At 36.1% G+C, this 13,402-nt stretch overlaps 1 protein-coding gene across 5 annotated transcripts in view; it reads right to left on the bottom strand.

The window, feature by feature from the left end:
- Nucleotides 1-284: 284 nt before the first annotated feature.
- Nucleotides 285-13,402, bottom strand: part of LOC135427267 (LIM domain transcription factor LMO4) — a 43,312-nt gene continuing 30,194 nt past the window's right edge. For 3 of the 5 annotated variants that reach the window (XM_064680673.1, XM_064680674.1, XM_064680677.1), the window contains one exon: nt 285-524. In XM_064680673.1, coding sequence (XP_064536743.1) covers nt 392-524 — 133 coding nt within the window. In that variant the 3' untranslated portion in view covers nt 285-391. The remainder of the gene's footprint in view (nt 525-13,402) is intronic. The other 2 variants (XM_064680675.1, XM_064680676.1) reach the window with 1 other exon arrangement.

The raw sequence follows: 13,402 nt of genomic DNA, 5'->3' as shown, positions 1-13,402 counted from the left end.
AATCGTTTTGGTGCTTGGTGTAATATAAACATGAGCGACATCGTGAATTTATTTACCGACGCAATGATACACACCTATCACTTACATTTTTTTTAATTGCAGGAACCGTTCCGGGTCCTCTGTAAAAAATCTTCCTCGTACTAAATCTTCCTGGACTTTAATTTAGATAAGAATCGTTATTGTGCGATTACGTTCCGTACGTTGTACGACTGTGCCCCTAGGTCAGTTGGGCTAAAGAGCTAAAAAAACATTTTAGTTTAAAAAAAAAATCATAATTTTGAAAATACCTTTGATAGTTGTTTTAATATTTCGAATTTTAAAATATAGAAATACAAATAATGAACTATGGTCTTAAATTTATGTTTTATTAAAATTAAAATGTTTAATTATATTAGTCCTTTGATCTTCTTGGTCTGCCAACCTTTCCTTTCCGTTGTGATAATGTTCCATTAGAATTTGGGGGATTTTTCAGCAATTTATGCCAATCTTGTTCACAAACCAGGCTAGCTCCCAACATTGTGTACCTAAAGAATACAAAAAATAAAAATAAATTTAATGACAATCGAGGGGAGAATATGGTTTAAAAGCATTACGAATAAATCTTTGATAAATATATATGGTTAAGCAGTCAATGAGCGTATTCGATAGTCCTGACCTAAATGTTTATTTAAATCTTAATTTATGAATTGCTGCTATTTTCAACTATTTTCCGCCCTTTAAACTTGATATCCAAAGTTATATTTTAAAAAGATTTTTGAAAATGTTTAAAGTCCATCGGCTAAAAAGAACCACTCGGAAAATAATCGCTTTTTCATTCAATTATTTGACAAGAATTATTCATTAAAGGTGAAACAATTTGGTTTTGAAAAGTGTGCAACACGTATCAAACAAAACAAAAGTTCACAATAATTTGAAGACGAGTTTGAAGGCGATAATATGGTAAGCAAAATGTTGGCAAATTTCTAAAGATGCGGGTGGAGTTATTAAAAACGGTAAAATTCATTTAGCTCTTTAAAGATAACTTTAAAGACGATCCATGTGAAACATCGCACCAACAAATTTTTGACCCGTATTTTGTACAGCTGGCCCTTAAGCGTTTTCCGCTAATTTAACACCGTTGCGTGTGGTATTTATATAATAGCTCCGTCTCAAATAAATTTACAAAAGGATTCTACGATATGAATATGAACCCGATACTTTGCACATCACGTCATTGGCCCCCATTTAGCCCGAGGAAAGATGAATTTTCCAAAAATTGTGACACATCAACGATCGGATAGTAAACAAAAATGATTCATGCAGCCGTTATACGGTTTCTTACACACTTGATAGCTCACCGCTCGAGCGTGTCAACAGTAACAGTAATGAAGTCAATAATCGAGGTGTCATTCTTGATCATAAGCTTAAATTCGACTCTCAGAATTGTTAGACTTGTTTTGGGTTTCATCAAGCGATGGTCACAGGAATTTGACGATCCGTACAAGACAAAGACCATTTTAATATCTCTGGTACTATTCTGGAGTATGCCTCATGTGTCTGATCGACACCATTTTCTATTCACCAATAAATAAATCTGAATTGAATCTGTCGTTTGCTCTTCTTGGTTTAAACTAGAATCCTCGTGTGCGGTTACCGTCATACTCCAGTAGTAATTAATCCTCCTTCTTTAATTAATCGTTTAGCTATTCATGGCGTAATATTTATTTATTGAATGTTTAGCCACTGGAAGCCCCACGAGGTTCCCACCACAGGCAGGCGTCAGATATGCAGAGGACGTCGACGACGCTCTCAACGGTTTCACCGCAAAGGTGCGGGCTGCAGCAGCTGAAGCCAAGCGTCCACTACCCAGCGGAATTCAGGCACCGCGACGGGATATACAAACTCTCGCGGCACCTGATAATCTTACTAAAGGAAAAAAGAAGACTACGCAAGATCTGGTCGCGCACTAGACACCCCGCCGATAAGTCGAACTGGCGCAGAATGGCTGACGAACTGCATCGGGAGCTACAAGTGCAACGGGCAAGGCATTTTGACAATATGCTGATGGCGACACGCGGCACAAAGCGCCAACCTCTGAGGCAGGCTGCCCTCAAAAGAAGTAACGGCGTCTGGTGCCGTTCGGACGCTGAGCAGGCTGCAACCTCGAGGAACGATTCATGCCATTCAGCATCGCCACAGAAGATGAGATTGCAGAGACCAGAGCCGCTGTATCCTCAGAAACAGAGCCTGAATCCCCCCAACTTTATTTACAAAAGAGAAGGTGAAAAGTGTGCTCCATCGCCTGAAGCCAAACATGCCCCCGGGATACGACTTAGTGTGCAATCTTACATTAAAAGCGATCCTTGCGAATGGTGTCCTTTGCCTGGTCTTATTCTTTAAAGCCATAATATGGATGAAGTACTTTTCGGAAGCGAGAAAAATTTCCATCGTGACCATTATTCACAAGCCTGGCAAGCCTAATTCCAGACCACCAAATTGGCTTTCGCGCTGAGCACGGAACCATGGAACAGCTACACAGGGTCGTCGTGTGGCGGACTTTGTCGACGTCAGCTAGGCATTTGACCGTATCTGGCACCTGGAGCTGCTGGCAAAACTGAAACGCGGACTGCCCTCGCACTACTTCACCCTAATGCTAACTGACTAGCTAACTAAACTTCTCTATCCCTACTAGACTAAGACGTAATTATACACTTTTATTGCTTCAATTTTGTTCAACAAATTATGCTTTGTATGAACAGTTCCGGGTCCTCTTTTCTTACTTGTATAAAATCATCTATTCTAAACTTTTTAGCAAGTAAATAGTCTTAGCCTATAGTCCCAGTATATATTCGCTTTTGTACTTTGCGGCAGCACATTGCATCGGGATTCGCGCGATAAATAAAAAGAACACTCGGAATGAAACAAAACTGTTTAGGACTAGCACTAGCACCATTTTCGACAATAACCTACTTTCTTACCTACACACCAAATAAAGCACAACATCAAAACAAAGAATAATAGTAAAACCTGCTTCTTTGTGGATCTGTTGTTATTGGTACACAAAGTTTTAAATCCGCTAGTTTAGTGTTTCTTCTCTCGTTACACTTTTAAGTTTTTTTTTATATTAACGTATTTATACGGGGGAATTGATTGATTTCCTAAATTGACGCAGCTAGCCGTGAAGATAAAGAGCTTGTCAGTAAAATTGATTATTGATAGCTGCACGTTTTATGGAAACTTCGGTAACCGGTAGAAGTAAGCAACTCCAACCCCATAAATATTTATTATTGATATGAGCGACGAGAGACGATCAAGCATTTCCTGTCTGAAAAATAAAAAAACACAGGCGGAACATGGCTCCCAAAAACCAATGAAAAAGAGAATATCAAATAAATCTGTTTTATTTACAGAAAACATTTATTTTTTAAACAATGTAAAATTTGAGAGCTTGTAGTAAACATACACATGCGTGGAAATCCTTAATATATATTTTTTGATAGCATCGAATGAACAAAAACCTACTATTATTATTTCAACGCCATATTTAAGGGCCAAGGAGAAAATTTGGCATTAAAAGTCTTGTTTAAATACAACAGCCGGCCGCCGGTGCAAACGTGCGAAAGCGCACAGCTCGACAAATAACAAGAACTGTAAGTAAGTAACGGCAGGGCCTTTGTAGAGAAACGATATAGAGAATAGTACAACCAATAAAAACAAAAATGAACCGGAAGTGTGAGCTATTGGACACAAGACAATTTACTATTCGGAGCATAGTCCATAGATTTTCAGACAATCCTTCGGCAGAAAACGTAAACTCACCTGCCGCCCACTACAGTTAACCGACCGTAATTGCACCCAAAAATATCATAATCCCAAATAGCAGCAGATGAGACTCGGAAAGAAATTCACTACAAAACGGTACGGCGGATACTTCACCAGGCTGGGTACAATGCGAGAATTGCAAGATATAACCACTCATTTCGAGTATTAACCAATCGAAAAGATTGCATTCGCCAAGAGGTTAAATCAAAGCCCTTAACTTATTGGAACGATGTCCTATTATCCGACGAAAGCAAGTTTAATATTTTTCACTCAGATGATCGATTTAAAGTGTGGAGAAAACCCAATACGGCATATAAAGTTGCAACCTAATGCCCGTGGGGGTGGTGGAGGTGTTATGGCATGAGGTCGTCTGTCCGCAGCTGGTGTGGGTGAACTAGTTTTCATCGAAGAAACAATGGACAAGCGTGTTTATATGGAAATATTAAAGGCAAATTTAAAAATCGCGCTGAAAAGTTGAAGTTGAGCAGTCAGTTCACTCTTCAAGAGGACAATGTACGAATGTAACTAGCATACAATACAGCTCATGTTCTTTCACATCCTCCTCAATCACCAAACCTCAATCCAAATAAGCACCTATGGAACCAACTGAAAAAAAGGGCTAGAAAGCATACAATTTCAGCGATGACTGAGCTTATAGAAGCCCTAATGGAAGAGTGGCACAAAATTGAACCTGAAAAGCGTTATAAACAAAAGGGCATGCCAACGAAATATTCATTTTTATCTGATGTTTTGTTTTTTAAATTTAAACACAATAATTTAAGGTTTTGCCAATACTATTGACCCTATGAAAATTAAGACATTTTTTGGTTTTTATTTGTAAGAAGAAAAATGATCCTTTTTTAATACGTTTAAGAAGTTAGATATACAAAATACAAAGAATAATGGGTATAATGTTTTTGTGCAAATGTATGGAACAGGCAGAAGGAAGCATCTCCGACCCCATAAAGTGTATATATTCTTGATCGTCATGACGAGCCGAGTCGATCTAGCTATGTCCATCTGTCTGTTCGTCCGTCCGTCTGTTCATGTATAAACTATCTCAGAGCCTATAAGAGCTAGACACTTTAACCTTTAGCTGTAGTGCCTTCTAGTGCCCGCGCAGTACGAGTTTGTTTCCGATATTCGATAACTTGGCCCGTTTCCAAGTAATCGATAAAAATCAATATCAAAATCCTGTTTTTTTTTTAGCAAAATTGGTATATTATAAGAGCTAGAGTCACCAAACTTGATATGTAGATTTTAGAATAGTATATATTTATATCAAGTATCTTTCATTTTACAGCTATCACCACCTTCCCGCTACATCCTAATAGCTATACATCAAGTATACATACAAATTTATACTGCCTACCAATTCAAGTCACGATTTAGTCACGATTTAAATGCAATTGCTTTTTGAGAATATACAAATATTCTATAGCACAATAATATCTACTGTTGAAAAATGCATCAAGATCGGTTAAGAAACACAAAAGTTTTTAAAGAAAATGTGTTTTGGCATGCCTCGTGCTTGCGGAAGTTAGCGACTTCTTTGAATTCTATCAACAGCATTGCAATTGCGATAGTACTGTTTTCTGTGCTGATATTAGAATCCGTTTTTTTTTCATTGAGACTCAATTATTGGTGTGGCTGTTGAGTAGGGCCGGCGGGTAGTAGTGTGGTTTGTTGTAAGTTCAAACCTTAACGAGGGAACTATTTTTTTTTAAATTTATTTTTGTTACTGCCAAAGCAAACGACCGAGCTGCATTTGGTGTTCATAGAAGAGGATTCCGGGTATCTCCTAGTCGGGAACGACTAGACCATCTTACTTATTTTAATTTACATTTCTTTAAATCTACTAAGTCATTAAAACCAACATTAAACCATTGTTTTTGAAAGTCTGACATTTATAATCTTAAAAATAGTTTTCTGCAAGTCGACTGATCACTGTAAACTGTAAAATTGTGCAGACATTGATTTTGCCATTTCACTCTTTTGTGACACCTGTAACTCGCATTTCAATATCTTCGTTCCGTTTGAGCGTCCGGAGATATCCCTGCCATTTGGAAGCAATCATTCATAATTCCGCTATTCCCAACATCTTTGAGAACTCCGTTACATCTCAAATGCAACATTTATGCATCATTATTATTTCACCATCCCAGCATTGGCTCGCAAAACGAAGATCCGTATAAATTTCGACGACCAACAGTAATGGACACCTTAATTAGATGACATTCACGACCGAGTGCAATATATTAGTAAACACCGTAAATAAGTTTGTTGCTAAACCACCAAAAAGGTTTTTAAACATGATTGCACTGAAACATTGAGTGAATTACATATTTTAGTAAGAAGTATATTGTTTAAAACCTTTAGAAAACATACTTTGCGACAATTGAAAAGGTCTTTTTCGTGAACATACTATAGATGTACTGATGATCGAACTTCTTGGACCGTCGATTAAGGAAATCAAAACAATTTTAACCTTATTAATCATGCTCGTTGAAAGAGCGTCGAATTTTAGCTTATGATCAAAAATGACACACAGAACCCCAACTTCATTACTAATGCTTCATATATATTCGAGCGGTAAGCATTGAAGAGTGTAAGAAACCATTTGACACCAAAATAAAAGGCCCCAATGTTGGCTTATAAAAAATTTGCATCTTCAAAAGTGAATTGATTTTTTTGAAATATCCCTATATTTTCAACACAAGATTTAGAACGTTTTTTTATGGAGAGAAATAATAAACTGTTCAGTTGGTCGGTTAAGATGAAGAATTTTCAGACAAAATAAAAAGTTTAAAACAGGTTTAAAGAGTGCTGCAGCAAAGTACCTAAGCACACAGGCGAGTATTTTATCCAGACTCGGTGAGTGCGCCACTTGATTATGTTAAGGTCGCCGTCTTGCGAACTTTTAGTGTAAAGAGGATATCAAATTTATGTGGAAAAAGATTATTTCTATATACCTAAAAAAGAGTATTTGGTTTGATAAAATTCAGCGAACAGATGGACAATGCGTGGACCAGAATTCTCCTTCCCATCTGCAAACTTTATTAAACATAGCAAAATAGACGTAATGCATTTGGAATTAAAGTTGAGAAAATTCATTTAAATATGTGATCAACACATATGAAAACGTTCTTAGAAAAGTTTGATCTGGCAAATGATTGCGGAAAAATAAGTTTATTAGTTCCCTAATAACCAGGGAGGGGCTGAGACCTCACATAGCAACTTTAATGTTGGGAGTTGCAGAACAAAATCGGTGAACTTATAAAAATTAAACACAAAAATAACGATGCCTGGTAGCTCAACCTTTTGAATCAATGAACAACTTCTTAACCTGCATAAAACACTGCTGCAACTTAATCCTGTATACCACACAAGCGATAGAATCTATGACCTTTAAAAATGGTAAGCTGAAAACAAACTGAATAAAAAACAAACATATTGATCTGTAAGTTAAAAACGTTTTTGTCGTTTTATTGTTTCGCTTGGTGTGCATTGAAATAATAATAACATTTTCTAATAATGATTTAATGTCCAATTTCTTGCAACCACCACTGTTTTCGCAAATGACCCGCTTTTAATAGGTTACGTTGAGTAAGGGCGCACTGCATTTTTAATTCATACAAACGAAAAGACGACGGACATGGCTTGGCCGACTGTACTTGTCGTCTAAATCAAGAATATATATACATTTTGGAATCAATAGTAATTTTATTGGCATAGTAACATGCCTTCTTTAGGTCTTATTTCTTGCATTTTAAGTCAAGTAAGAATACAAATAAAAATAAATAAACAAAAAACCTTTATACTTGCTCTATCTTGAAACTTTCGCATGTTGTATTGTGATGGATGCCTATATTTTCGGCAAGCGTCCCGTAGATCTTAGCACAGAGCTCGGTCGCCGAGTCTAGCAGATGGTAAACGATTCTGTCTGTCCGAGTTCATTCCAGACCCTCAGTCGACGGCCTACACCGCTGGTGCGGAACAAACATCACAAGTGTCGACTAGCATATCCCCTACTGATTGGGGTATTGCCGATATGTTCACAAAATTTTTTTCAATCTTTCCTGTATTTTCTGAGCATTTCTTTTAAGTTTTAAGGGATAGAGTCATCAAATTATACTTGTAGCTTATTGAATAAAATTAAAATATGAAGTATCCTCTTCATAAAAGGTGACTTAAACGTATGTCTAAAACATCCAAATTATCCGATATACTCAACGCCTATGAAAAAACCGTTACATCTCAAATACAACATTTATGCAGCTCTACTATTTCCACATCGCATTGTTTCGTAAAGCGTAAATCGGAAAAAATGTCGACGACCAACAATATCGGAGACCTTAAGCTGAGGACGTTTACGACGATGTACAAGTGAATAAGTGTGTTGCTTGATTCGTAAAACCTCATTGCTAGAAAAAGTTCACTTAATTTTATATCCAGTCGTGTTCCGTGCGTGTCCGTTCAAAACTCACCAACATCATCTCTAAAATCAGGCCACAGTAAAATTAAGGACGACCTATTTGAGTTTACCGTTGCAGGCCGGTCTCCGAGTCTTTAATTATTGAAAGAAGCGTATTATTGAAAATGCTTGAATTTGCTGTAAGTCTGTAATCAAACACAATTATTTCGGCGATCGCTTTTTTTTTAAAAATAGCAAATAGTACATAAAAAAAATTATGAAAATTTGACAAAAGAACCCAGTCAAAAACGATGTATCGGTGTCGCAAAGAAATCATAATAAAAACATTATTTTAATCCAGCCGCTGAGTTCGGTGTCGTTGTGGCTACATTATATAGCATACACCTACACTCGTACTCGTCGGCCTTCTGGCAGCGATCTCGTTAACTAATTGTCCAAGAGAGGTCGAAAGCGCATGCAACTCCGTATCGCATTGCCAATTTCCTGCAATTAATGAACCAATATTTCTGTCGCAGGAAGGCGCATTGCGATTGAGCCCCGGTATGTAAATTGCTTTGATGTTTCTTATTAATAGGTGCATTCACGTCTTAATGATCTACAATCATTAAATTAATATGATTTAAAATAGTATTTTCGCGGATAATAGAAATTAGTCCTCCTTCATGATTGAAGGGATCCAATCATTGAATTCTTGTAAACTGGTTAGGGATTTTCTCTCTTAATCTAGTAAATTCCTTACGCAGTTTTGCAAATTGTAAATTATATAGCGAACGCCACAAGTTTGCTGAAGTTTCAAAAAGTTATGTGTTAATTTACATTCCCCGATAACATCGTAAGAGTCCCTCGTCTCGTGACTGAAATTGAAAAAATATCCTTCCTCTATTCTGGCATTGCTTTGAGGTAACAGCGTCATTGTGCTCTAGCCCAATCATCTTCTTAGATTCCTCAACAAATCACGGTCATTCCACCATAAGGTTGTAGTGTTTAAGTCCGCTGGATACAATATCATTCACCCGGTTGGTTGCTGCTTGGCTACGGAAGTCGCCCGTCGACTTCCATTCAATGATCATCATCTAAATACAATTGTGGAGTCCGCAAAATATCGTGCCTGTAAAACCTTTAGATGAATACAAGTGAAAATCCTTGCCGTAAGTCTCGCCTTGGTTTAAACAGCTCAAAATGCGAAATTCGACAATAATCGCCTTGATTCCATAACGTCTTACAGTTCATCTAGGGATCGATGGTAGTTAACACCCGTCAATTCAAAATGTCAATCGTTTATAAAAAAACGACATCAAAAACGGATTATTAGTACGAAAGTGAACTAATAATTTTTGCAATGCTTGACTCCAACCACAAATTTAAAAAATCGTAACAAAATGTTAGTACAACCTTTTAGCGACCAGATAAGAACATTAAGTCACGCAATAGTTCGCAATGTGGAAAAATTCGATAGGCCTAAATCTAATTTTCAAAGATCTTTGTTCAAATTAATTTGAGAGGGAGTGTTTCACACTTTTCTGAAAATTAATTCTTCCTTGGTATAAAGATGGTTCAGAGATTTTGTGGGTCGAGTTTCGCGTTCAAATGAATATCAAAGGCTCTTTTTTGCAGAATCCAAGCTTCCTCGGTGGAAAATCCAAACCAAAGATTTTTGAAGGAAAAAGTTTTTAAATTTCGTCCGATCGGCGTCAAACTTATTTTCACTACATAACGAGAGAGAAGTGCTATCTTCGGCACACCGAAGATTTAATACCCTTGCAGACCCAACCTTTTCAAAATGCTTATAGTGCTTTGCCCGTATCTAAGAAGCACAGGGAAAAAAGTTAATGCCGAGTATGGTTAAGATATCATGAAAAACAAAACAGGTTTCCGTACAACAACTTAATTTTCAACCGATCGTTCCTATGGCAGCTATATGATATAGTAGCCCGATGTGAATAAGATTTTGCATAAGTGGAGGGAGCATAGTAAAACTAATAAATGCCGAGTTTGGTCAAGATATCTTGAAAAACAAAAAAAATTCCATGCAACAGCATAATTTTCGACCGATCGTTCCTATGGCAGCTATATGTTATAGTTGTCCGATCTTAATAAGATTTTGCATATATATGGGAGCGTAGTAAAACTAATAAATACCGAGTTTGGTCAAGATATCTTGAAACACATAAAAGTTTTCCATACGAAAACTTAATTTTCGACCGATCTTTCCTATGGCAGCTATATGATATAGTTGTCCGATCTTAATAGTTGATATTAAACTCAGCGCTAGAAGTTGGAGTGGTTGGTGTTATCCCAGATGATTTCGAATGGAATTTTTGCATGGATGATTTGCATGGATGAGCAATTAATCAGAAAAGCAAACGAGAATTAAAAACATCTAGCGGCATACAAGTGCGTCAATGACCTAATAAGAACATATTGGTTCCCGTAAAAGCGTAGTAAAGTAGTATAATTTATTAAAAATTGTTTGCCGTGCATAGCAGGACAAAGGTACCTTTTCATACGTTACATATAGACCATTTAGGCCCTTCACCGATTATCACATCAAACAGAAAACATATCTTAATAATCGTAAATGCCTTCGCAAAATGTTGTGAAATTATTTCCAGTAAATAGTGCCAGTACTCGGGAAGCCAAATATGCCCTCAGTAAATACTTCGAGCTTTACAGTCGCCCTACAAGAGTTATCTCAGATCGAGGCACATGTTATACATAGCTAGAGTTTGCGAATTTCTTGCAAGAACGAAGTAAAAAGCACATAAAAGTTGCCACTGGGGCACCACAGGCTAATGGCCAAGTTGAAAGAGTTAATCGTGTTCTCACCCTTATGAAAGGTGAACTTTCAGAGCCCTTTCAGCAGCAAGATTGGTATAAATTGATGAACAAAGTCGAGTATGCCATAAATAACACTATTCATACTAATACGCAGAAAACACCCAGCATTTTATTACTTGGAGGGATCCAAAAAGGACCAATAGTTGATGAATCAACTGAATATTTATAGGATAAATTAAACATAGAGCAGAGAAATCTTAATCTTATCTGTGCGAAAAAAAGCTTGTGAAAATATTTTGTGCTCACAAAGAAAGAAACATTAAGACCCTTTAACGTATCAAAGAGGAGATTATGTAGCCGGTCGTAATGTGGACACTACACCATTAGTAAATAAAAAGTTCGCACCAAAATATCGCGGTCCATATAAGATAAATAGAGTCCTTGATAACGATAGTTAAGAAGTGTTAGATATTGAAGATTGTATTGTTCGTGATCGTAAGCGAACTGTATCAACAACCAATCGAATTTGAATTTGAATAAAGTCAATGTAACCATATTATATAACGATAAGATAATAAACAATCCAGTGCAATGTCTAAAGTATCGATATCATCCCCGATATTTATTCATATATATAAAGAATTATTTGAAATTGTATGGGTTCCTTAATATCGCAGATTCTATCTATTTTGTACCAAGTATGAAATTCTCAATGATCACAAACCATTTCTTAATTTTCGTGCGAATCTGTAGGCATCGTGCATAGCTATAGAGTAAGACTATCTATCTAAAGAAACTTTAATACGAGGAAGAGATGACTCCGACAGAGGACCTTGTAATGCTTATTGAAATCATCACATCGATCTCGAAACAGTTCATGCAAGGCATAGTAAATTGCTTTTTATAATTTTGGCTTGACAGAATTATGCTTTGGTTGACATATATATACATATATATTAATTTGCATGTATTTTCGTATAGTGCTTCTGAGCATTACCCTAGACATTCGGGATTATCACCTTAAGGCAGAATTCAAGCCGATCATATTGCATTTGCATTTGAGACTGAATTGCGCATTATGCATTTTTTATAATATATGTAGAATTATTTAAGATTGCAGAAAAGTTTACAAAATGACATCCATGAAATCAATACAAAGAAACCATTTGAAAACAGCTTCTGCAAAAATAATTACCTTGGACTTGACACCAAGAATGAAAGGCATCAATGTAAGCTTGTAAAAGTTTATAGAAAGCAGTACTCTTATATGTAAGGTAAAACTTTACATCATCACCATACATTTCAACTCGATACAGAGAAAAGAAAAAGTAAAATGATTATTTTGAAATACCTCGATAGTTTTCGACATAAGATTAAGTCCGTTTTTGTGGAGAGGAATGATAAACTGAAATTGTATGGGTTCCTTAATATCGCAGATTCTATCTATTTTGTACCAAGTATGAAATTCTTAATGATCACAAACCATTTCTTAATTTTCGTGCGAATCTGTAGGCATCGTGCATAGCTATAGAGTAAGACTATCTATCTAAAGAAACTTTAATACGAGGAAGAGATGACTCCGACAGAGGACCTTGTAATGCTTATTGAAATCATCACATCGATCTCGAAACAGTTCATGCAAGGCATAGTAAATTGCTTTTTATAATTTTGGCTTAACAGAATTATGCTTTGGTTGACATATATATACATATATATTAATTTGCATGAATATTCGTATAGTTCTTCTGAGCATTACCCTAGACATTCGGGATTATCACCTTAAGGCAGAATTCAAGCCGATCATATTGCATTTGCATTTGAGACTGAATTGCGCATTATGCATTTTTTATAATATATGTAGAATTATTTAAGATTGCAGAAAAGTTTACAAAATGACATCCATGAAATCAATACAAAGAAACCATTTGAAAACAGCTTCTGCAAAAATAATTACCTTGGACTTGACACCAAGAATGAAAGGCATCAATGTAAGCTTGTAAAAGTTTATAGAAAGCAGTACTCTTATATGTTAGGTAAAACTTTACATCATCACCATACATTTCAATTCGATACAGAGAAAAGAAAAAGTAAAATGATTATTTTGAAATACCTCGATAGTTTTCGATATAAGATTAAGTCCGTTTTTATGGAGAGGAATGATAAACTGTTCTTTCCAAATGGTCTGTAAGATGACGAATTTACAAACAATATAAAGTCTTAAACCAGATTTAAAGAATGATGCAGCACAGTATTTAAGCACTCATCCATCCGGATTAAGCAAGTACACCGGCTGACTTGCAAACTTTTAGTGTAAGGAGAATTTAAATTTTATGTGGATGAAGCTGATTTCAATATACCTTAAATATGGGTATTTGGCTTAATAAAATT

The sequence above is a fragment of the Drosophila montana genome, unplaced genomic scaffold, assembly GCF_035044405.1.
Source record: "Drosophila montana isolate Dmon_TW-CO22-7 unplaced genomic scaffold, ASM3504440v1 contig_2159_1, whole genome shotgun sequence".
Classification (NCBI taxonomy): Eukaryota; Metazoa; Arthropoda; class Insecta; order Diptera; family Drosophilidae; genus Drosophila; species Drosophila montana.
The sequence above is the reverse complement of the archived record's forward strand: the minus strand, read 5'-3'. Positions and strand labels throughout refer to the sequence as shown.